This window comes from Culex pipiens, chromosome 3, assembly GCF_016801865.2.
Source record: "Culex pipiens pallens isolate TS chromosome 3, TS_CPP_V2, whole genome shotgun sequence".
Lineage (NCBI taxonomy): Eukaryota > Metazoa > Arthropoda > Insecta > Diptera > Culicidae > Culex > Culex pipiens.
The window spans coordinates 61188325-61215010 of record NC_068939.1 but is presented as its reverse complement, the minus strand read 5'-3'; the positions used below and the strand labels follow the sequence as shown (position 1 = coordinate 61215010).

Sequence of the window (26686 nt, the reverse complement as noted above, 5' to 3'; positions counted from 1 at the left end):
TCCAGCGCTTATCAACCTGTGATGGTAATAGTGTTTACAATGAATTGTATATAAAGTGGCTTGGTTAGTGTATATTATGTAATAAAAACACCATTACAACGAACAAACGCTGTTGTTTTTTTATTGAATTGTTGTGAAATTTTGGCGATTTCTCTAGTCGGATCTTTTTGCAGTAATCAATGACAGGCAAGCGCTACGGTCTCAGCTTAGGCGATTGAATCTTGAATAAAACCCGTAGAAAGCTACATTATCCTGACTGAAACCTTAATAAATCACTCTTAAAACAAGTTATTCCTAGTCAGTTTTGAGAAAGAGCATTTAAAGAAGAAATGAATTTAAAACAGTTTCAAACAAGAATAAGTATATTTAATAAATGTCGCCATATTGCCTAAAGAATAATGTTACTGAAAAGCGTAGCCATGTTGAATTCTTGAGCAATGACCGTACTTAAATATTTTTTTTAGGTAAAATAACAAACTTTTTCTAATGATTTGAGAAGGCGCGTACCATTTTTTCGAACTATCTCATAAAAATGTTCGATGATTTTTTTCGGCATTACCGTTACAGTGCATTACATGAGAGATTTGATCACTGATATTTATGGCTTTAATATTATTGACTTGTGAATTAATGTCGACCATAAGTATTTTCTTGGTTCAGTTTAGAAGAAGAATCATTGCCTTCAATAAAATAATTATGCATGATTATCAGTCTACGATACAGGCTTTTGGTTTCCTTGCAGAGTAATTGAAAATGCATTTTGTTCTGTTATAAGAATTTAAGAATTCTTTCAGGCTACAACAAAACTTATTTCCCAGCTAGACAGCATAATTCGTATCTTGTAGAGCTCTTTAAAGCATCAATAAAGCATACAATAAAATTATTCTGTCTCATGAAACTCTTCATTTTTGCACTGGCTAACCTCCTAAAATAGTCCATTTTGGCTTTATTGCTTATTTAACTCGTATTTAACTCAGCATGTGGGACTAAAAAGCATCTCTCATACATTATCCGAAGTATTCTGTACAACCTCTTCAAAACTACAACAAAACTAAAATTGTTACTTGGGGTCAGTAGTAGACGGAGTGGCGAAAATATTTTTTTTTTTTTTTTGCAATTCCGTCGTGAAACTACTTACTTTTCCTGTCATTCTTGAACGATGAAAGAGCCTTCTTTTCTGTACCAAAAATAACAAAATCGAATAGTAGCGGAAATTCTCGTATGTTTGGCAGGTTAAGCACTCGCTCCTAACTCCATCCAAGTTGCTGATTTTCACTATTTAAACAACTAATTTGGCAAAACTTTTGATGGAAACTTGCTTGCTCACATCTTATTGAGCTATTTATCATTCGATTTTAGTTGAAAACGCTTTTAATGAGCTGTAATTGAATGTCAAAGTGCTGATATGGCACTTTTAGAGGCACGCTTGAATTAGATGCTGTTCGCCTAAAATAAAATAAATAAATGCTGAAAAGTTCTACTTTTCAGCACTTAAATGGATGCTGCAAAGTTGAACTTTTCAGCACTTGTTTCGAAAAATAATACTTTTCAACATTTTTTTTTATTTAAACGGTAATTTGACAAAATACTTGAACATTTGATTTATAATATCACTCCAAGGGTGTTTTTCGAAATTGCAAAAAAATGTTGTTGGGAACTCGTTGCAAAACTTGATTTTTTCAACACTCGTCGTATTTATCCAACTCGGTGAACCTCGTCGCATAAATGTACAACTCTTGCTGAAAAAATCCTCCTTTTGCAACTTGTTGCAAAAGGATCCCGATTGGTTGAGTTATGCCCGAGAACCAGCGCAGCGAGTTGAAGTTACCGTTCCACCTTTTTTGGGATGCTTGGGCGTCCGTGTAAGTTGGACATGCGTTGAGCGTTCCGTTAAGGCGTCATCCATAAAGTATGTCACGCTCTAGGGGGGGAGGGGGGGTCTGAACAAGTGTGACATTGCATGTTATAAGTATAGGAAAAGCGTGACAAAGGGGGGGAGGGGGGGTAAATTTTGGCCGATTTTTTGCGTGACGTACTTTATGGATGAAGCCTAATGAACTCTTTCTATTTTGAGTATGTAACGTAAAATTCATCAAGTAATCCAACAACAATATTTTCATACATACCCGGTCACGGAAATTTCTAACAGAGTTGGTTCTGCTAGAATCCTGCTAGAATCATTCCAACAGGTCTGCCAGATTTCTGTAAGAATTTTGTGAGAACTTTCTGACAGAAGCAAATCTGTCGAAAATGATGTCATTTCGCCAAACCACGTTGGGGCGAATGTGGTTACCGCCATTTTGTAATTGAACTTGTTCAATCAAGTTTACTTTTTTTTGGGAGTTGCCACGGAAGAAGCCTAATTTTGGTAAGTAAATTAACTAGAATGCACATTAAAAAACTAGAGACCCTTAATTAACAATATTCCGATTCTTATTTATATCAACAGGAATTGAATCGATGCATTAATAAAGGCTCAAAATGTCCCCAAAACGCGAAATCCAGATCGCTGTTTACGGTGGCCGGGGAACACAGCTCCCCATCGACGACGACACGTGGAGCATCCCAGGAAACAACAAAATTCCAAATGTTCCACCACGGAATTTTCATCTGGAGACAACACCGACAGGAAGAGTGAATAAAAGCGTCCTTTTCAACTCCACTAAAATACGAGCAACGAAGATTAAAAGTGCCCAAGTGAACAGTATAAAGTGTGTGCATGTTGTAAGAGGTGATTTGATTGAATAAAAAAAAAATATTGGTTTTATTCGCTAGATAAAATTCTAGCAAAAATCCAAAACAAATCTTTTTACTCAAAAAAAAATCCTATCCGTTTTATTCTAACAAAATTCTAGCAGGATTCCAGCAGAAAATTCATGCCAGCTCATTCTAGCAGGATTCTAACAGAATTCTAGCAGGATGGCTTGTCAGAATAGTTCTAGCAGCATTCTAGCAGGATTCTAACATAACCGATTGATTTCGCCGGCTCCTGCTAGAACCGGTTATTCTCCGGAATTCTAACAGAGCGAAAATATTCTTACTAGAACGCTGCCATCATCCTGCCAGATCTTTGCAAGAATTCTTAAAGAATTCTAGCTCAAATGCAATAACCGGTTCTAGCAGGAGCCGGCGAAATCAATCGGTTCTCTTAGAATCCTGCTAGAACGCTGCTAGAACTATTCTGAAAGGCCATCCTGCTAGAATTCTGTGAGAATCCTGCTAGAATGAGCTGACAGAAATTTTCTGCTAGAATCCTGCTAGAATTTTGTTAGAATAGAACGGATAGTTTTTTTTTGTGAAAAGACTTGTTTTGGATTTTTGCTAGATTTTGTCTAGCGAATAAAACCAATTAACAAAAATGTTTATTCATTCGAATCACTCTTACAACATGCATACACTTTTAACTATTTCACTTGGTAATTTTTTCACGTGTTCTGGTGGAGTTGAACAGGACGCTTATTCTCTTTTTCTGCAGGTGTTGTCTCCAGCTCGCACGGCTTTGATGTGTCAGATCGCGATGGACACATTCCGGGGAAGTGGGCACACAACGACTTGGAGTTATCGAGGGGATGAAAATTCTGTGGTGGAACATTTGGAACTTGGTTGTTTCTTGGGATGCTCCACGTGTCTTCGTCGATTACATCTCCGGGGAGTTGTGTCCCCAGCCACCGTGAACATCAGCGATCTGGATTCCGCGTTTCGGGGACATTTTGAGCTTTATCAAGGGAATTCGTCCCGATGAAATTCCTGTAAATATAATAAGTGGAATATATTTAATTTACTGTTCTCTAGTTGATCAATGTGCATACTTACCAAAATTATGCTTCTTCCGAGGCAACTTCCCAAAAAAGTAAACTTGCTCGAACAAGTTAAATTACAAAATGGTAATGGCGGTAACCTCATTCGCCCCAACGTGGTTTGGCGAAAATGACATCATTTTCGACAGATTTGCTTCTGTCAGAATGTTCTCACAAAATTCTTACAGAAATCTAGCAGGCCTGTTAGAATGATTCTAGCAGGATTCTAGCAGAGCCAACTCTGCTAGAAATTTCCGTGACCGGGATGTTCTTTTCAAATGGAATTGCTGTATACTTGTTTCAGATATAAGTGCATTTACTGTCTGATTATAATCTATTATAATTCAAGTTTAGATCCAAAAATAATGTTTAGAAGTTTTGTCGGGTAATTTTTGGTACTTTTCTAAAATCACTATTTTTTTAATTTATAACTTGGCGAAAACATAACGTCTGTCATATCCTACAGCTCAAAAGTTGGAACTTTTTGTCCACAAATGAGAAACCAATGATGATGCAAATTGACTTATTTGGATCAACGGAATTGATGGATATAAGTACACCCAAATTAAAAAGTACAACGATTTGCGAAAACGTAGAGAATTCCTCAAATGGAATCAAACTGCTTCAAAGAACTGTGCAAACAAAGAAGAATGCAAAAATCCACAAAAATATCATCTTGGGAACGTAATAAAACTAACACACTCTAAAAGCACCATGCGCCTCCACTATACATCTCCAAACGCACCCCACCCAACGGTAATTCATCCCCCTTGCTGTGGATGTTCACGTGTGCAAACAGAAACATCGTCACACAGCCAGTCGCAGTCGCTAGCACTGAGGAGGGCGCGTCAACCGAGAGTTAGTTGAGCTCGCAGTCTGTGTTGAGGCGGGATCCAGTGAAGATTGCGCGCGTCCACCGTTGCTTTTCCGCGACCGAACACAACGGAAACCGACCCAGAGTGTGGTGTAGTACACATTATAGGAGCTGATCTCATCATCGTCTACCCCAGCCGCCAGAACCAGGAGGACCTATAGCACTATATAGTGAGTGTTATCTAAATTGGTTTGCACATAGTTTGCCACTTTTGGACGACTCATTTTCCCAGTATAAACCAGTGCAGGAAGGTCAATTGTGTAATTTTTAATTATAGAGTTGAGAATTTCATTGTTTGGGAAGGAAAAAAGTCAGCTTGAGGTAAAATCGTCTTTTAAAGTTGATATAATTGTGATTAGAGTCAACAATATAAGAACAAATGCAGAATAAGTAGTTGAAAAGTGCAACAGTTCCTAAAAAGCGAAACCTAACAAAAACAAAAGAAAATTTTGGCATCGATTGTGAAAAATTCATCTTACGAGATAAATCATGGAAAATAGCATCATCATCATCGCTAGTGGAGACAGGAAGATGACACAGTGATGACGATGTGGGGTGGTTGGTGATTCTCACGAGAGTACGCGGATCAATAATGGTTCATGCGCATTATGCTGGGACCATGTGCTCCCCACTCGAAATTCATCCCCAGCATGATGGATTTGAACTACATACAACACTCACGGCTTTGCCGCTTTTGTTGCCGGAAAATGGAACCAGCGAGATAAAATTCTTTAGTTACGATGAAAAAATTGGACAAAGATGATTATGACTTTTTCCGAGCTTATGAATATATTTAATAAAAAAAATAATCCACTTTTTGATGTTTGGCACTTTACCCATATTTAAAACATTATATGTTTTATAAATAAAGCTTAAACACTCAGAACTTTTGATTAGGTTTTCATAACATCAAAATAAATTACTCATGTCACTCATGTGTTCTTTTGATTGCCCTTTAAACGGTAGGTCACTTTTAAATCTGGACATCATGTTTGTCCACATGCCTGGATCCGGCTTTAGCAAAAATACTGAATTATCACTTAAGTGTTCATAACTTTAAAACGGATTGCCAGATCTTAATCTTTTTGGCTTTCCGACGAGGTCTATCAAAAATCTTTCTAAAAAAATAAAACATGAAAAACATGCATCTACAACAAGTTGAGAACGACGGCTTGGAACTTCGGAAAAATGTTTCTCATAAATTCTACAATCATTTGATTGAAAAATCATTTAACAAAAATCTCCCAAATCCTCTTCTTTATGCTTCTGTTAGGTTTGAAAATGTTGTACAATTTCAGTTCAGTTCATGCTGATCGAAGCATGCTTCCCAAGGTACCTCAAACGTAAACAATTTGAAACTTCGGGACCATTCAGAAACCACGTGGACACTTTTTTTAACAATCTTAAGTGGAAAATTGATTTTCAGAAAAATGGTGAGGTTTTGGAGCTTTGGTGTCTTCAGAAGAGTTGTTGCAAATGGAAAAGGGCAACTTTTGGTTTGGTTCAAAATTAGGGTGGTTTACGATTAGGATGATTTTGAAAATCTAACTTTTCTGGAATATTTTTTGGGTTCTTTTCGTCTTCTAAAAAGTTGTTGGGCTCGCCAATCCACGCAACTTTGTCCAAGACACCAAAATTTTGTCTCGCAATGTACGCCTTTCACAACCAAATTTAGAAAAAAAGCATCTGAGCAAACCTCCAAAAATCAGTTTTTTGAGCGTAGCAATTCAGGGTTAAGTTTTAGAGAAAAGTGATGTTCGGAGCACTTTTAGAGCTCTGCAGAATGAACATTTTTATTTTCTGACAGGTCAATTTGGACTTGAGGGTCAAAAATTACAGCCATTTTAAGGTGAAAAAGATGCAAATTTATAGCTCAAATATCTCGAAAAGGCGCAGGCCAAATTTTAAGCACCAGGTTGCATTCGAAAGAGGAGATCTAGCACTACAAACGTTGAAAAAATCTTAGGGGTACTCGAGATATCTTCATTTGAAAATGTATAATTTTCAAGGTAAAAGTGTATGGGACCAACCTAACTAAATTCGAAAATTGTCCAACTATATGTTTTTTCATGTAAATTTGCCCGCTGAATCTGAATCTGCCCTCAGAATTGAGCCAAAGTGTCAAAAAATCGATTTTTGGTCATATTTTGGATTTCTATATATAAAATTGTCACATCATAATTATTATTATTTTAGAGTTTTTTTTTTTCAAAACCACCAATGCGCCATGGGTTTCCTCATATCCCGAGCAGGCGGAAATAACTTGGGAAGGTCAGTTTTTGATATTGTGAGAAGATCGAAATATGTAATTGGGATGATCGGATTAGTTGTTAAAATAACAAAAATCAATAACAAAGATTTGTTCGAAGAATAACTTAAACTGTTATTATGCTGTTATTGCAATAACAAACCAATAACACAGAAGGAATCATGAAGGAATAACAAGCGGAGAGGTGGAGCAGCATAATAACAAAAATTGTTATTGAACTGGTATGTCTCCATAACAAAAAAAAGTTATTGTTTTGGTTTATTTGCCATTTGCAAATAATCCTGCAGTTGCCATAACTTTTATGTACTAGTCAGGGCTGCAGAGTCGGGTACCTTCAAGCGACTTTGAATGCATACTTTGAAGACAACTCCGACTCTGGCTGCAGGATATGACGTCAACGCCGACTTCAGCTCTCCAAAAATACTCGACTTTACAGATTCCGACTCCAAGTTAAAGTTGCTGAAAATTAGCTGAATCCGGTGCTGTCTCCGAGGTTTCACTCCAGCTCGAACTTCAACGTCAGCTCCGTTTTCCTCACTCTGTGAAAATAATAACAGTTTTTGTTATTCACATTTCAAAAATTCTCAATAAATAAATCAATTCTCTTAGGGAATATAACAAAATTAAAAAAAAAACATCTTTTAAAAGTCAATTTTATCAGATTAAGTTAAGCTTAAGGACCCCATTTCATGGTCAAATAAATGACCACGATTAAATTGGCCAAAATTATTGCATAGTTCTAGTCAATTTTAATTAAGTCCCTTAGGGAGTATATCAAATAATAAAAAAAAACAACTTTCAAAATTTCAACTTTTTAGAATAATTTTAGCTTAAGGACCCCATTTCATGGCCAACATAATGACCCCGACGAAAATGGTCAAAATTATCCCATAGTTCTAGCCAATATTAGCAAAATCCCTTAGGGAGTATATCAAATAATTTAAAAAAATCAACTTTCAAAATGTCAACTTTTGAGAATCATTTTAGCTTAATGACCCTGACGAAATTGGACAAAATTATCCCAAAGATCTAAACATATTTAATAAAAGAAAAAATAATAACAGATTGTGTTATGGACACTTAAAAACTTTTCCATATGTGCGAATTATGGTAATTTTATTTCTAAGTCAGAATACCAAACGAATAACAAAAATTGTTATTAGGAGAGTTTTTGAAATGTATAACATTTCCTCTTATTGGCGTGTTATTAAACATTTTCAATATAATATCACTTCAATACCAAATCTTGTTATTTTATCAGAAACTGTTATTATTTTTTCTTCTTGAAGTTGAAGTTCAGGATAAAATAATAACACTTTTTGTTAATTTAACAGGATTTGTTATTGAAATATTATTAAGTTTGTTATTACCGTCTGCCCGGGTAGGTGCATAGTATCTTTAGAAAAAGTAAACAAGTAAACTTTAAACTTAACCTCATTTTAATAATCATTTTATAAAAAGTGAATAAACTTAGTTGAACAAATATTTAGTTGTATTTTTTTTTAAACTAAACATTAGAAGTAACTTTGCTTATGGTCATTTTTGCGTAATATTCGGTTTGCACACTTTTATGGTGAAAATTGAAGAAAATTACCATCAGAGTCACGCTCGATTTATAAATATCAATTTGCAGCGAAATTGTTTTTAACCCTCTAGTGCCCATTTTTTTAAAGAAAGTTTTTATTTTTCCCGTGTTCAGGAGGACATTTAATGCAACAGTGGTTCTACGAAAAACTTTGTTTCTCTTGTTTTATGTTTTTCTTGTATTATTTTTAAGTGTTTTAATTTGCATTTATCTTGTTTAGTTAATCTTTATTTTTGGTGGTATTTGGCCTATTCTACCACCTCCTATCATTACATTTTGCCTTTCTATTTTTTTAAGTTTTTACAGTCACTGTTTCAATGTTTTGCTTGTTTTTCACATTTTCTTCTCTAGAATAGTCTGGGACACTACAAAAATTACTGCATACTTCATTTGACTTAAAATAAATATAGGAATTGTTAATAATAAACATAGCCAAAGTTGACCCCTAAAAAAATTACAGTTTCAAAAACATTGGCAAAATCATATAAAACAAGTCAAACTTCCAACCCTAAAATTTCCTTAAATTTTATGAGTTCTTCTTTCAAATGCTTTTGAAGATCAAAAATTGGTTGAAAATGGATTTTTGGTGATTTTTTTTAGATCGAAGCCCGTCTAGAGGCGGGGTTGGGTTGTAGAGGGTTAAAGCACTATTCTAAATATTTTTTTTTGAAAAAACGTACCGCCGTTTAAATAATATTTGAGAAATAAATTTAAATCCTACCAATGTCACCCCGGCTAAGGGTGGTTAGCATGTGATTTGACGAGTTTTTTAAACGATGAGCTAGTTTATTTTTCAATAAACGTAATTGAAATAAAGTAATCTCTGCATTGGCATTTAATTTATGAAAATATTTCGTGGAAAAATGTTGATTACAAATATTGAAACTTTTGTTAAAAGGACGGCAAGTTTGATTTCTTATCCGATTTTTTTTGCCAACAAATCGTATGCTTTCCCTTTCCATCGACTGACCCTTTAAGGATGACGCCACCTCATACAAACCACCGCCACCGTTAGGTCAAGCTTAATTCCGTTCTATTTTCACGCGATACGACATAAAGATGTGTGTGGTCTTCTTTGAACCCCCGTTCCTTGCTAGTTTAAGGGTGCCTTCACACGCGAGCATTAAATTAAAACACCCCCGTTGAAAACCGCGCGACCTACTTGATTGTGATAGGTTAGACTGACCATTTGCGCCAACGAAAGCCACCCACAACCCGTCCATGGTGCACTTGGATTGTGCAGTATCACCGGTCCTAAATCAGCTTGCTTGGTTTACTACAATGTCACATCCGCTTTTCGCCTTTTGTGACATTTCCCATTTTCTTGGCTCGATGTGGACGGAGTTTTGGATCTCAGCCAGCAATCAGGAGGAAATGGAAAGTGAACTAGAACAGGGAGAAAGCGGCGTGGTTGTGTGTGAGTGTGACTTTTTCGCTGTGTGTGTGAGAATGGCAAACACTCCTTTCGCTTTCTTTGTTCCAGGATCAGCTAAAAGGACGAGCACTGCTGCGACGCAGAGAATGACTAACTGAGAATGAGTCATCGATGGAAATAGAGCGTTGAAGAAATCCAGGTTTATGTTCTAGCAGTCTTTTATGTCTTGAATTATGTTGAAAAATGAATCTTCACCAATTGTTGCAGTTGCAAATTTATTAATTTTACATTACTATTTTATTGCTCAGGATAAAATACTTTGAAAAAAAAAGTAAAAACGTTCTCTCTTGTGCCGAAATAGGACGTCTTGAATAAAATCGCGATAGGGCAATCGATCGACCGCGGCAAAATTCGCTCCATTTTCCGATGTAAATGGTGCACGCAGAGAGGCTCGTCCCGGCAGGGAATGCCCAGTATGGAAAATGTTTCATTCCATCACCCAAGCGACACACCTCGTATATGGTCAATTTATCATAACCGGGGTGTATCACCATTACTAATTGGCGTACATAATTCACTGCATCACCTGCTTTGCTCTGCTGCGGCGAGTCAAGTTTCACAGTCAATGCATTTATATGGTTTATCTCATGTCTGTGACTAATATTGACGACTTTTTAAGCAATTCGTCAGTTCACTAATGGAAATATTCTTATGACAACGTGATAACACACACCTTTTTTCGCCATCATCGCCGGTTTTTCAAGCATGCTGACCATCAATCACATCTCGGAGAAAAATGGCCAAGTCACTTAAGTCACTTTTACTCACCCAAAGTTGACTCAGTCATCCACTCTTTTCTGAAGATCGGAAACCGCCACTGCGAGTTCCAAGATTCCTGTATAGTTTTCGGTTTTGCCACCCCTCAACCATTACATCATCACTCGAATTTAATGAGCCGTGCAGAGAGACGATTCTAAAGCTCACAACATGCCAAATAAATTTAGATATTACTTCACGAGACCGGCTGTAGCGATACCTCCCGCCACCGCACGTGATTGTTCCATCGTTATTATTTATGTACTGAATTCTCTGTACTCCCTGGTACATGAACTGACGATGTGTGCATCACTCTAAACGACCATCGTTCAAATATTAGCACTTTGCTCTATTGCTGTGTTCAGATAAATTGCACGATATGGCGTTTGCGGTGACGATATCTGATGGAAGAAGGCTATTATGATCTATGAGGAGTGAAAAATCGAATGTCTAGTTTGGGGTGAAGCATTGGTTGAACTCTCCAGGAAATTCTCAACTTTTGCTTGAACCGGTTGTATTTTCCTTAATCAAGACGGTACAATGTTTTTAAAAAAATGAACAGTTGTTTCTATACAAAATATTGATATTTCTGGTGGTTTCGGTAAAAACAGATACATCAAATATTAGTAGGCCTAAGGTGGATGAAGTGTTACTAGCAAGGGAAATGCACGTGAAAACACATTGAAAATGTCAAAAATCTTTTTCTGACTGTAACTTTAATACCGTCATTAGGGGTTAAATTAGGTCATACAAATTTCAACATTTTGGTATGACCCAATCTCACCCCCAGACCCAATGTCACCCCTGATGAAGGTATATAAAGTTATGAAAAATCTGATTTTGTAGCTTGTACCATAGCAAATCGATTTTGGAACTTTTGTTTTTAAGCACGTTCTACATCAAGAGCAAGGTAGGGCTAGACGAATAACCCGTCAATTTTTTAGCAGTATAGGGTTAAGATGACTTAGCTGAAATTTGAAATTTTTGAAATTTAATATGTCTTTATTGAACTTTCTTATAATAATTACATTTCTTTTACATGCTAAGTGGTATGGCTAAATGCTCTTCATCTTTGTTGTATTTTTCGTTTTATTATTAACTGTTCACATTCATTTATTTACTTCAAATTGTTTTACATTTTTGCATTGAATCGAATACATTTGGGTAAAAAAGAAAAAAAAAATAACTTTAACAATTAATCCTAACTTAAAACTAAAAAAAGTAAATTCATCAGTGATCCCCGTGCACCGCGTTCAACCGCGTTCTCTGTTTTCTGTAGGGTAGAGTAGTCATCAATGAGACACGGGGAACAATGATAAAATGGCTCTCACAAGTCGTAGTTTCAACCAATCAGGCTCATATTTGGGGGAAAGGTGTGTCTACGGGATACACGTCTGCCATATTAGTGGCTTTGGTTATGGACGCTCCCTTGAAAAGTAATTCATAAATGTTTGATTATGGGATGTAAAAGTAAATTATGGACAAAAAATACTTTTTCGCTCGTAGGTTGCCATTTACACCAAAACTAATATTTTTTCAAATTTCTTTCGACGTTCCATAGGGATTGAGTTGGGCTACAATGTCCTTTCATTAGATTTGACCAAAATTTAGAATATACCCAGAATCCAGGGCTGTCTCATTGTTCCCCACTCATGTTAGCCCATGGGTAACAATGAGACACTTTGATTTTTCTTCATTTAACATTTCAAAATCCATGTAAATCTTTCAAAACATGAATTGAAAGTGATTTTTGGCATATTTATAGAGTTTTAACTTCATTTAACCAGACATACAAAGTTATTTGGTATGAATATATGGATTTTACAAAATTTAAATACTTTTTAGTTTAACTTTTGTTAATTAAAGTTTCATGTTGACAAAATTGCTCTAAAATGTTCAAGGCAAGTCACCTGCAATGGAACAATACAAAAACATGATGTTTTACTAGAAAAGTATTGATTTTCGTAGAGTGTCTCATTGTTCCCCAGCTGTCTCATTGTTCCTGCCAAGTGCGTCTACAATGAGACAGTTGAATAACTCTGGCTGTAGAAGTCGGATCGATCTCATATTTTGGTCAATGTTTGAACACACTAAAAGAAATAAAATGCAACAAAAAGCTCATTAAAACATGCTGATGAAAAAATTAGAAAAATCGTTAAAAGTTGAAAACCAAAAGTGTCTCATTGATGACTACCCTACCCTATTCGATCAAACACTAGCGCCGCGTGTGCACGCGTACAAGCAAACCTAAACCACGAGTTGCGCAGCGCCACTCGATCTAGTCGATGCGCTTACACACAAACAGACAAGCACTCACAATACGAGCACGTCAACTGTTTCTGTCGGTGAACCAAGAATCATTCGACGTTCGGTAATAACATTTCAGAATAGTCAAACCAGATAATCCAAAATATTATGCCAAGTCCAATAATTCATTGAATATATTTTTCTACACACTGTATCTGCGACAGGGTTGAATGGCTTGTTTTTACCATATATTTGTACACTCAAACCCCGATGGTTTGACACCAACTGTTGTCAAACGAACGGGGTCACTTTTTAGTTTGACACACTTTCTACACGGAGTTCTCAAACACTACCAAACTCACATGTTTTGATAGTGTGCGTGAGCGCCGTGTAAAAAGTGACAGTTCGCCACTTTTCAGTTTGACTTTGACCAACCAACGGGGTACAAACTAAACAAGTGTCAAACGAAAAAGTGACAAACCACCGGGGGTTGAGTGTATTTGAGTAAAAATAATTTTAGGTTCATTTGATATCTGAGTGGTTAGATTGGGTCAATTTTCTAACGATTGGCATTTAAGGTTAGAATTCATCAAATTCAACCATTTTTTGGTAACATGAATTTCTATGTTAAATTTGTTTCGATGTTGTTTAAATGGTTGTGTTATTAGAAAATTACGAGAGGTGTGTCGTTTTTTTGACCCATAGTCACCCCCACTGACGCAGCAAGTGCTGCCACAAGAGAACGTGAAGACTTGCATCATTGCCATGATTTTTCGTTCAAAGATATAAATTTTGCGTCGCTATCAATATTTTGACAAAATTCCTTCAACAAGTTGTTTAGAAAATTGCCCTAAACATGCTTATACTTTTTGGTAACAATTATCCCATTCCTTGTAAAGTTATGGAAATCGTCATTAATCAATGATGCCAATTAGGACGTCAATGATTGTACCACAAAATTATATAAATTTTGAAACACAATTGACTTAGATCAAAAATTTCTTCACTGGCTGTAAGAAGGCAACAACCGGCACATGCTGATTCAATTTGGTGCAGAAATTCGTTAAATTTAATGCAATACAGATTATTTTACGGTGATGATCAATTTTCTTCGAAATTGATCAACGGCTTCACCTTAAAAAAAATGTTGAAGTTTTCAGCGGTGGTATTACCAAGGTGGGATCTCTTCGGTAAAATTGTTCACTGGAACATGAACTATGAGCTCGCGAGGTTTTTGAAAAATGCAAAAATCGTTAAGGGGCTCTAAACTGGCAAAAACCAAACCGCACCGATTTTACGGTTTAAATCATGCCCTGAAATGTTTAATTTTTGATGAAAAAAATATCTACAGTTTAATTTGCAGGATTTTTTTTTCGAAGAAATATAACATTCAGAAGTATGTTTCATAATAAAGTTTATTCTCAATTGTATATCAGTTATTCTGCATTTTTATGTATCTAATAAGGCCGTTGCAGATATTTTTTGAAGTTTATTTCCCTCGACTCTTACCAAAGTCGAGGGGGGTGGGGGCAAAAAAATAAAAAAGTATAAAAATTTAAATTACGAGCCATGGTTTCAAATTTTTAATGAAAAAAGTGGTGTAAAATGCATTATACACCTGTCCAGTCGTTTTGCCATCATTAATTTCCAAAATATCTAAGTATTGACGAAAATTTTAAATAAAATTTTTGCGGTGCTGTACATTGGGATTTCATAAAAAATCAAAACATTTTTAAACAAGCCCAAACATACTAAATTTGATTATCAGTGCAGAAAAATGCATTTTAGATTGTTTTTAATTTATAAGACTACTATTTTCATAGAAAATTGGAAGTTTTTTGGAAAAATATTTTTTTTTGCCCCCTGATTTTTCAAAACAAATTTGAAGGTGGGGGAGGGGGGGGGGCGACAAAAACTTTGAAAAATATTTGCAACGGCCTAATAATCTAATAATAATTCTTAATAATTTGTAATGTTGAAACAATAACAATTTCATATTCAATCAAACTGAATAAAAGTTCAGTTTGCACTTTGCACCATATTTTCAAACCATCATCATTTCAGACTGAAAATTATTTGAAAACACATTTTTTCGAATTTTCAAAAGATATCGAAAAATGGACCTTCCGATTTATGATCAGGGACCAAAATTCCCCCTTAGGACAAAGTTTGACGCAACACGAAAAGCAACTGCTGTGTGAGTTGGCGGCAATCCATTTTTTTTAATTTTTTAAGAGAGGTTGAAAACACTTCCATACCGGTTTATTATTAAGTTGTTATTTGATTCTTCAATGTTTTAAAAAGAGGATCAATTATTACTCAACATTTTGAAATGTCATTCTAGATTTTTTAAGTTTCCAAGTCATGACCCAAAGAAATCTTAAAATCACAAATTCAACAAACGAAGTCTCCCCACGCTCCCTTACTGTTATTGGCACGCCAAAAAATTATATTTCAGTTGCTTGAAAAAAGTGTGAGGTAAGATTTAGATTGAGTCAAAAGAAAGTTGTAACTTTGGTTCAAAGTTTTTTTTTAGTTCAACTAATATCTCCCATTCAAAAACAGCTTCGTGCATCAAAAACCGCGGGCGCGTTTTCAAAAAAATATTTTTTTTTTGTAATTTATTTTGGGAAGGTACAGTTGATTGAAGAGATTTATTTGTAAATTTTAATAATTTTTTTAAATACCCGTTACGAAGGCAATCAAAACAAAACAATATTAAAACAGGCAATAATATGACGCTCTAACTGTGCAGATAAGAATTGGGTGTTTTATGAGCTGACGCAAGCAAAAAAAAGTGCAATTTTTATCAGTAAACCGGACATTTTAAACAAGTCTCGATGAGTTTGTGTTCGGCTAGCAGTAGAAAAAAGCTTCCAAGCCATTCCAATTAGCACGCCGCGTTCAGTACAGTGCAAAGTGTACCTATCTATTTTCTACTTCAAGGAAAAATAAGTCAAACAACATCGCGCTATGATCTCATACGCGAAGAGAAGCTGACGAGCATATTGACATTAGGTTAAGCGCTAAAATTCAAATTCAAATTCACATCACACAGAAACGTTCCGTCGCGGGTGAAGCCACTTGTTGGGCGCTCAAAAATCAAAAGATAAAACAGCCGTTTGTTGAAGTTATAACCTTCTTCAGATAATGTATTCTCACGTCGCCGTCCACCGGTACGGTGAAAAAGTCATAAATCTTTAAATTTATGCAAAAACTAATATCGCACCCTTTCTTTCCCTCCCGTATAGGTCAATCATAATGGCGGACAACCAGCAGCAGAACGGTTCCGACACGGTGGACAAAGCCGCCGTCGAGGTGGCCCAGATGGCGCTGGAAAGTAAACCGGAACCGGCGGCAAAGGAACCGGCCAGTCCGGCACCCTCGGGCAGTGATCCGGCGGCCAAAAAGGAGGCAAATGGCACCACCCCGAAACCCGCGGCACCGGTCTCGGCGGCCGCCTTCCGCGAGCAGTTCAAAGCGTTCTCCAAGTTTGGGGACACCAAATCGGACGGCAAACACTTGACCCTGTCCCAGAGTGATAAGTGGATGAAGCAGGCGAAGGTGAGTATCGTGGAAGATGGTTCGACATTTAAAGATTTACTTACGTGGGTGATTCTTACACGACAATGGTTCAGGTACTTAGGCATTGATTTGGTAAAATTACGTTTCGGTTACCTAGTGTTATATTGATGGAGACGCACGGTGCCTTATTTGATTTTTAAAATAATTGTTCAAATCTAGATTCTCTCCAGATATCTCCTTCAACTTACAACAAACCAACAACTAAAAGGTCGAGTACTATTAAAAACAAGTCGCCAAAATTTTATATTTTTTATCAATGTCTTAAAAATTTAATTTCTAGATGGTCTGCAAAGAACTTTTTGCCTTCCTCACTGAGGTAAGGCTATAATCCTGCTCTAAAAATGAACTTCGTATAAAAACTTCGTAGACCCACCTTCATGTATACATATCGACTCAGAATCGAAAACTGAACAAATGTCTGTGTGTATGTGTGTGTGTATGTATGTATGTGACCAACAAACTAGCTCATGTTTCTCGGCACTGGCTGAACCGATTTGACCCGAACTTGTTGCATTCGACTTGGTTTAGGGTCCCATAGATCGAGTTTTATATAGATTGAAGTTTCGATAAGTAGTTCAAAAGTTATGTATAAAAATGTGTTTTCACATATATTTGGATCTCACTTAACTGTATGTAAACTATGTCAGAATCCATCATCCGACCCATCGTTGGTTAGGTTATCAAAAGACCTTTCCAACGATTCTAAAACATTGAAGATCTGGCAACCCTGTCTCGAGATATGGCCACTTAAGTGATATTGATATACTTTTTTGAAGCCGGATCTCACTTAAATGTATGTAAACTATGTCCGGGTCCATCATCCGACCCATCGTTGGTTAGATTATCAAAAGACCTTTCCAACGAGTCTAAAACATTGAAGATCTGGCAACCCTGTCTCGAGATATGGCCCCTTAAGTGATATTGGTGTACTTTTTGGAAGCCGGATCTCACTTAAATGTATGTAAACTATGTCCGGGTCCATCATCCGACCCATTGTTGGTTAGGTTATCAAAATACCTTTCCAACGAGTCTAAAACATTGAAGATCTGGCAACCCTGTCTCGAGATATGGCCACTTAAGTGATATCGATGTACTTTTTGGAAGCCGGATCTAAAAAATAGATGAAACTTGTGTACAGCCATTGTTGTGAGGAAGGCTCCAACCACATAGGTGGATTAAGTTAGTTTTTATTATTGAAATAATTTACTCTACTTATGTTGATGATCTTTGGCTAATTATTTTTCCCTAATTTGTTGGCCCATAAATAGCATAATCGGTTTCTTTAACCTGATTCCTATCAGATCTATGGTTCCAAACTCAAAGTCTTTGAAAAGCTAAAAATTGTCCTATTTAATCGATAATGTAAAATAAAGCGTTATAATTAGTGTTAGTGAATTTTCACGATGTCGCGGACAGCGTGAAATTCGTGAAATTTCATAATTTCCGCAAAATTCCATGAAATTCAAGAGTATACTTAAATCAATGCAAAAAAATAACAAATTTAGCAATTAAAATATCTACAATTAAAATATCTACAAAGGGTTGAAATGTAATTAAGGCAATATTTCAATATAAAAACGTGATGTTTACTTTTTGTGCTCTTGAACCTACTTGGACCCTATTATTTAAAAGAAACACAATCATAAAATGTTTAACAATGATATGAAAATTATTCAAATTAAATAAAAAAAAACATTGTGGTTTGGTTAAACTTTTTAGCAGAATGCATTTCTGTGAATAAAAAGACACAACTCATATTTTTGTATTCACAAAAAAAAACATAATCTATTTTCGAAAACACCAAATTGTCCGAAAACAAGAGAAGATAATTGCAGTCAGCCAAATGCAAATTATTTAACGGTTTTGTCTCCCCTCCTCAAACAATATGATAACAAAAATAAAAATGTATTGTGAAAAATGTTTCATAGTTATTATAGGTAGGGGAGATAGGGGAGAGTGGGGAGACTTGATCCCCGGGGACACTTGATCCCAAGCCTGTATCTCGTCAGCATGTGGGTAAAACAATTAGCTTTGTTCTAGAAAGTTGTGCGAAATTAACTAAAACTCATTGTAGAAAACAGAGAAAAAAATTAAACAATGTTTAGATTGAGTTACACACATTTTTCTAAAACGAGCTGCAACAAACTTCCAAGAGATCTTTTTTCTTTGTTTTGATATGTATAGAAAACACTCAAAAATTATTCACAAAAATATTTTTTATACATGAATTGTTTGATAAACTTATCAACTCCAAACCCTTTACGCATTTGATGTTAAATTTATCGTCATACTATTTTTACAATCAATTGTTTAAAAGAGTGAGTTTAGGGAGACTTGATCCCTGCATTTTTACAGTCACTGGAATCAGATTAATTAATTGGGCTGGGTTTTCATACATAGTTTCCTTTAGTATAGTTGTACATAACTTACTGAAGTTAGAACCTTTTTTCGAAAGTTTTGTAAACAAAAATTTCCAGCTTTTGTAAACATGCTTAATTTTGGTCTAAAAAATAATATTTTAAGTTTTTAAATATTTTAAATACTAAAAAAAACCATCCACATTAACGACCCCCGGGTCTTTTGTGGTCTCTTTTGCAAGTTTTCTGCTCGAACCTAGGAGTTCGAAGGCTTGAATGGGGAGAGCACCCAAACCTCTTTTTACTCCAAGGAACCTTCCACCCCAGTGTTTGAACTGACGACCTTCGGATTGCGAGTCCAACCGCCGCCAGCGATTCCACCGGAGTAGGTTTGGTTTGGTGTGTTGTTTGTACTTATGGCATGGAGACAACTCATACACCTGAAATGACTTAACGGCCTAACAACCAAGGCCGGGACCGACATTTTACTTCCTCATCCGATGGAAGGTTGCAGCAGATGGGAATCGAACCCAGAATCATCCGCTTACAAAGCGGACAGCGTAACCATTCGGCCACGCACTGCCACATTTTAAATACTAAACTTGTTATATTTTGAACACAAACGTACAGGTTTTATGTGAAATTGCTGTAACTTATAGAAAATTAAAAGTTTGGATGAATAAGAAACATTTTGCTTAAGATTTCTTCAAAATGTTGAAAGGGGGATCAAGTTACCCCTAACATTTTTTAAAATGCCGGTTTAAAATATTTTTTTTTAAACGCTTGGCATGATTCGAAGAGTTCATCTGAGGAAATACCCTTATTAGCCAAACATAGATGAATGTTTAAGCTTTCAATTCATGCAAAAAGTTTATAGTTTTGTGAGACATTGACAGAGTTATGTGCGATACAAAAAATGGGGATCAAGTCTCCCCACTCTCCCCTACCGTTAAAAAAAGATTTTTAAGCTAAAAACAAGGTTTATTAAAACATAAATAATTTGAGCATTACAATGTCGTCCCCGTGAAAACTATTAGCTTGAAAATTCACTTAAATACTATTTTTTCAGTTGATTAACTTTAAATTTTATTGGTTATTTTAACATTTTTCACATTCCGTGAAATTTCCATGAAGTTTTGTATTTTGGGATATCGGTCCCTGTGAAAAGTGAAAAATCAGTAGCCTAGTTATAATTCGTAATTTGCAGCTGACTGCAAACAAGTCAGTCGGAATTTATATTTCATTAAGTATTATTTGATCCTCAGATTTTTTGGCAATAATGAAGAGAGATTGGGAGGGAATGAAAAAATGTATTGGTCCAAGAGGCCATTTGGAATATTTTTTTGAATATTTTGTTCTTCGGTTCTGATCAAAAGGAAATTCAACAATTGAAAAAGGTTTCAAAATGCAGGCATACTGACAGTAGAAATTCAACAAAAAATAAAGAAAAAAGCGCCCAATAGAAAAAAATGATAACCCTTGCAAAAAAACTACTTAGGTACTTTTCCTGTCATTCTCGAACGACGAAACAGCCTACTTTTCTCTACCAAAAATATCTGACTCGAATAGTAACCATCTTCAAAACAAATGCTGAAAAGTTCTACTTTTCAACACTAAAATGGATGCTGAAAAGTAGAACTTTTTAGCACTTGTTTGAAAAGTAATAATTTTCAACCTTTTTTTATTTAAACGATCCAATAAAAAGATTTGACTTATAATTCTGCTCAAAGGGTGTTATTCGTAAATGCAGTATGAAACTTCTTTTTGCAACTTGTTGCATAAACTACTATTTAAAAACTTTAGAAAAAACCTTTCAATCATCATTCAATCAATTCAATCATCAACGTTGTTTTTCAGTTCAGTCTGAAACTATTATATGGAGACAATGAAAAATAAATAAGCTAAAAAAACACCACACATCTCCATTGTTTTCGACAAGGGTCAAAATGGCCTTGTTTATCAAATAAAGCTTGACTTTTTGATTATTTTCATTCTGACCTACCATTCTTTGCCCCATAGGTTGCTGTCAATTTAATTCTCACAAACATTAAAAAAAAATCCTTTCGTTCTTTTCAGGTTATCGACAAGAAAATTACAACCACCGACACCGGCATTCACTTTAAAAAGTTGAAATCGATGAAACTTTCCTTGGAGGATTACAACAAATTTCTGGAAGATCTCGCAAAGACCAAGAAGATCGAACTGGACGAAATCAAAGGAAAGTTGGCAAATTGTGGAGCTCCGGGAATCCATAACGCAACGGTATGGGTAACTTTTGAGACTGCAATTGTATCATTCTTAACCGCTTATTTTTTTGTATTTTAGCCCGGAAAAGCGGCAGAAACGGTGGCACGGCTGACCGACACCTCGAGGTACACCGGCTCAAGCAAGCAACGCTTCGATGAAACCGGCAAAGGTAAAGGAATCGCCGGTCGTAAAGATCTTCCTGATGGTTCCGGATACGTGACCGGATACGGCCATAAGAATACCTACGACAAAACACATTAGATGTGTGTATTATGTCGGTTCTTCCTAACAAATCTCGCCCCTCCCTCTTCCATAAAAAAACATTTAAATGAAACAAATATATATTTATAGATTGTTCATAACATTACACAAAGTGAAAAATTGGCTAATCAAAACTTCAATCCATTGCGTTGATTGTTTCGTTTTCATCCAACAATAATGTTAAGTTTGTTTTGTTGAACCTAAGTTAAAAATCATCTGTAGAGAAACAGCTTCGCTTGTTTCATCTGCAATGTAATCGGAGGTAACTCTAGTCTTCATAGGTTGAGTAAGAAAATGGTACAGTAAAATCAAGGATACAATAGCACATATAACAAGTTCATCATCCCCAGTAAAAGTTGACCACACAAGCCATTAATTCTATCGTACCTTAATTTACACCTAATTGATAAAGAACACAAACTAAATCGAAAATGATATTTAAGAATAACCCAGAAGTAAAATAAAATATACTCGTATTTTCCTGCTGATAACATTCAGATAAATAAGGTCTTTTTATTCACTATTTATCACAAACTAAAACACTTCCTGAATAAAACACTGTAGCTGTTTTTTTGTGTGTTTCACAATTTATATGCATAATATAAAAAAAAGAAGCAGAGGAAAAAGTACATCTTTTTAGAGTTGAAGTTTAATTTAATAATAAAAGATAAAAGCATACATTTGAAAAAATAATTACAAATATTTTTCGTTCTCTAAACTACATTTCGAATAAAAGTATGAAAAATGCATTCGAAAGCTTTATTGAGAAATTATTAAAATAGGGAAAAAATAACACATATTTAAAAAAAAAACAGAGATGCTGTAAACCGGGGTGACATTGATAGGATCTCAATTTATTAATGGAATATTTTTCAACTGATAACGGGACCGTGGTGTAGGGTTAAGCGTGGTTGCCTCTCACCCAGTCGGCTTGGGTTCGATCCCAGACGGTCCCAGTGGCATTTTTCGAGACGAGATTTGTCTGACCACGCCTTCCGTCGGATGGGGAAGTAAATGCTGGCCCCGGTCTAACCTAGAGTGTTAGCTTTTTAGCTCAGTCCAGGTGTAGGAGCCGGCTCCCTGGGTCCTGCCTCGGTTGAGTCGCTGGTAGGCAGTTGGACTAACAATCCAAAGTTCGTCAGTTCGAATCCCGGGGTAGATGGAAGCTAAGGTGTAAAAAGAGGTTTGCAATTGCCTCAACAATCAAGCCTTCGGACACCTAGTTTCGAGTAGGAATCTCGCAATCGAGAACGCCAAGGTAATGCTGTAGAGCGAATAATTTGATTTGATTTGATTTTCATCTGTTAAGGTTTTTCTCAAGATTATTATTTTTAAAACATGTACTGGGATAGGCCACACAAAGTCCATTCACTATATTTGAAAAAAAAAAGTTTTTTCAATAGTGTTTAAAAAAAATAGTTACGTTGAAAAATCCTAATTTGAATTTCGGGGTGACTTTGATAGTCATAGTTTTTCTTGTTAAAATCAGATTTAAGGTGTTCTAACTTTATTTTTACGTCAAATGTACCATTACCAATATCAATATGATTCCATACTATCCGTACGAATTTTAATTTGTACTCTTCATTTTGCGGAAAAATCTTAAACCTATTGATGCCACCCCGTTTTACGGTGCCTGGTTTTTCGACAAATTTATATTCTATAAAAGAGCAGTTACCCAAGTAGCACTCATAACTTGTCGACTGTTGAATAATAGTTAGACAATTATTTTTGATAAACATACGAGAAAAAATCTGAACATAACTTAAATAACAGTTTGTTTCACTGCTTGTATAACTGATTTGTGTAACTATCGTGTTTTGTGCCACAAAAGTGTTAAAACACAGTCAACTTCACTCTTTTCCAACAAAACACAACATAGGAAAAATTCTCACCTATTTGGAGGGTTCCATCCAATTTGCTGATTTACACTGTTTAAACAACTTATTTTGGAACACCTTCGATAGAAACTTGCTTGCTCACTTCCGTTTGAGGTATTTATCACTTGATTTCAGTCGAAAACGCTTTTTATGAGCTGTAATTAAACGTCAAAATCCTGATATGCCATGATGCTGTTCCCTCATCTGCATTGTTTTCCTCGAAAACAGTTTGTTGAATAAGAATAATATTGCACTGTTTGTTTCACTGCTTATCTAACATTTTCATGTGATGGCATCTTCTGAAAAATGGGCGTGGCCAACCATTCTAGAAAAAAACCTTAGGTTTTCTCGCTTTGTTACACAAATGTTATCGGAGAACAGGTTATATAACTGATATTCAACAAACATATTCAACTTGACATTGCGTGTTGTTAGGTGGTGTAAATTTGTACGTGAGGTATTTAGAGTTTCAATAATGTTTATTTATTGTAGATTGCAATAATTTTAATTGTTGACCAATTATTTATAAAAATATCGCCGGTAAAAGCTACAAAAAATATCAGCTTACGGAATTCATGATAGAGAAAACAACAAATTAAAATCACACCAATTTTCAATGTTACTCCGTGGTACGGTAATCGAAATGACAGTTGAAACGGTTTGTTATAACAAAGTTACATAATGAGTTATAAAAACTGACTTGAAACAAACTTATATAACTTTATTTCCAATGACAGCCTTTTCTGGAGTTAAGTTGTATAGCTCACTGCAGTATAACAAAGCTAACAGCAGCCTTCTTATTGACGTTTAGGCCAGCTTGTTTACTATGAAGCCTCGTGGAGAGATGTGAAAGCGCGCCTGGACCTGCCTGGAGATAACAACAAGTCGTCGAAGTCATCGGATCGAATCTTGGGAAAGACGAAGTTCATAAAAAAAAAAATGAAAATCTAAAAGTTCTCCATGAAGAGGGTTTCACATGAATCATAGTTAGAGAGCGCGAAAATATTATTTTATTTTTTTTTTCATGCAGTTTCAATTTTTTTCTAAATAAATCGGGCAGAAACAAGCGTACCAAAATAGTCAGAGATACTATTCATATTGGCTTCGTCGTTGATTGAAATTCTGATAAGAACTGTTTGTTTACATGTAAGTTGGGTAATGGTTAGACAACTGTTTTCAATCTATCTTTCCTTTTCAGTGTGCGCTATGATTTGACAGCACAGCCGTTAACCACGCCCCCTTTTTTCGTTGAATCTCTTGTTAGCTAGCACAGTGTTGTCAGATACATTTGTACAACTTACTCTGATAACTCGCATCTTATTCTGGCAAGTTATACAACAGAAAAAAGTGCGCTTTTTCCAATGCACAGGAGTTGTAGAACAAGTTGTGGTAACGAGGCCGTTCGGTTATACAACCAGTTAGGAAATACGTTTATCTGACAAAGTGTGTTGCTTGGGTATCTACGAAATCGATTTTTTTTTAATTTTAATTTCTGTATTTTTTTTTATCCGGCTGAAAATTTTATGGTGCTTTCGGTATGCCCAAAGAAGCGATATTGCATTACAGTCCAGACTCGATTATTCGAAGGCCTCGGAAAAAAATCACTTTGGATAATCGAATCACGAAAAAATAGTAGTTTATGCAACAAGTTGCAAAAGGAGGATTTTTTCAGCACGAGTCGTACATTTATCTAACGAGGTTCACCGAGTTCGATAGATACGACGAGTGATGAAAAATCAAGTTTTGCAACGAGTTGCATACAACGTTTTTTGAAATTCCGAAAAACACCCTTTGGACAGAATTATAGGACAAATGTCCATGCATTGAGTCAATGAATCATTCAAATCAAAAAAATGTTGAAAAGTATAACTTTTCCTAACAAGTGCTGAAAAGTTCAACTTTTCAGCATCCATTTCAGTTCTGAAAAGTAGAACTTTTCAGAATTTGTTTTGAAAAGGGTTACTATTCGATTCTGTTAGTTTTGGTACAAAAAAGTAGGCTGTTTCGTCGTTCAAGAATGGCAGGAAAAGTAAGTAGTTTCCCGACAGAATTGCAAAAAAAAATTCACTGTCTTATTTCTGATTGTCGCGTTTAAGTATGACCCCTAAACTACGCTAAAATGATTAACATTTTTTAATCCAAGATGGCGACCAATATGGCGGTGACGAAATATTGAAAAAATGCATTTTTTTATTTAATAAGCAATCAACTATTAAATTTTTACTAAATGCGGTCGCAGAACTCGAATTTAATGTTTAAAACAAGAAAAAGGAAAAAACGAAAAAAAAATTGTTCGTGATTAGATTATCCGATGTCCCATACAAACCTTCGGATAATCTAACTTCGGATAAACGAAACTTCGGATAATCGAGTCTGGGCTGTATAAGTTTGTCCATATAATTTCCATACAAATTTGGAAGCTGTTCATAAAAAATGATGTATGAAAATTCAAAAATCTGTACCTTTTGAAGGTATTTTTTGATCGATTTTGTGTCTTCCGCAAAGTTGTAGGTATGGATAAGGACTACACAAAAAAAATGATACACGGTTAAAAAAACTTGGATTTTTTTTTTCTTTTTTGCGGTGGTCCCAGCTGATTTAGGATGGTTCAAAACACCATGCGTCTCCAGCAAAGTGTACTGGGAACTTATTTTTATGGAGAAGCATGGTGCTTTAAGTTCGATGAATTTACGGTTATGTTGTGATTTTTTTTCCAATCATCATATCTCGGAATTCTGCTAATGGATTTTCACCACGTAGAACATTTTAAAACGCAAAAAAAAACTTTTGAAACTATTTGCTATTTATAGAGTTTTTTTATAAAAGGTTAAATAAACATTTTTTTTGCTTTATGTTTGTTTTCCAAACCGCCATGAGTCGAGGGTAATCAAAAACACACAAAATCTCTCACTTTTCAAAAGGTCCTATGTACATAGAAACCCCATGGTGCATTGGTGGTTTTAAAAAGTGTTCTAGATTGGAAAAAAATCAGCAAATAAAGCTATGATATTCAGCTAAGCTTTAAAAAATTCTTAATATTTTTACTTACAAGACCAGCTTTTCATGATAATTTTACATACATAAAAAATGTGTTTTTTTTTGCCAAAATCGCCAACAAAACGCATTGGGCCAGACTAAATCGGCACGGATCACCCCACACCACAAAATACGAGTTTGCGGGCCAAAGTACAAGGAACTCCCAGGCAACATTTGTGCCAAATCGGAACCCTTTTGCTCTGGATCCTGCTGGTTTTTTTTTTTCATTTAATGACTGAATTGAAAAATGCTACAAATGAAATATGACAACACATAAAATTCAAGACAAGTTTTTCAAAGCTTTTTGAATTTCGGATAAAATGAAAACACTTTTGTTTTGTTCTTTATCGACACATG

The 26686-nt window shown here is 35.4% G+C and overlaps 2 protein-coding genes across 3 annotated transcripts in view; one reads left to right on the top strand and one right to left on the bottom strand.

Moving 5' to 3' along the window:
* The window catches only part of LOC120414432 (uncharacterized), a 38595-nt gene extending 27833 nt beyond the window's left edge, over positions 1–10762 (bottom strand). The window contains exon 1 of the mRNA XM_052710281.1: positions 10729–10762. Within this exon, the coding sequence (XP_052566241.1) occupies positions 10729–10747 (19 nt within the window). The 5' untranslated portion in view covers positions 10748–10762. The remainder of the gene's footprint in view (positions 1–10728) is intronic.
* LOC120414433 (tubulin polymerization-promoting protein homolog) lies at positions 4655–21640 on the top strand. 2 transcript variants are annotated; one of them, XM_039575618.2, is made up of 4 exons: positions 4655–4841; positions 16215–16527; positions 20982–21167; positions 21231–21640. In XM_039575618.2, exons 2-4 carry the CDS (start codon positions 16225–16227, stop codon positions 21411–21413), a joined length of 672 nt encoding a protein of 223 aa, XP_039431552.1. In that variant the 5' UTR covers positions 4655–4841; positions 16215–16224; the 3' UTR covers positions 21414–21640. The 2 variants fall into 2 exon arrangements, with proteins under 2 accessions (XP_039431552.1, XP_039431551.1); XM_039575617.2 differs by lacking the exon at positions 4655–4841 and adding an exon at positions 15854–16139.
* The last annotated feature ends 5046 nt before the right edge of the window (positions 21641–26686 follow it).

Bases quoted from the DNA above. Each gene is read 5' to 3' on its own strand.
- LOC120414433 (XM_039575617.2), top strand. From the start codon at position 16,114: ATGTATTCTCACGTCGCCGTCCACCG. The intron at 16,528-20,981 runs GTGAGTATCGTG...CGTTCTTTTCAG, and splicing joins AGTGGATGAAGCAGGCGAAG to GTTATCGACAAGAAAATTAC. The intron at 21,168-21,230 runs GTATGGGTAACT...TTTGTATTTTAG, and splicing joins CGGGAATCCATAACGCAACG to CCCGGAAAAGCGGCAGAAAC.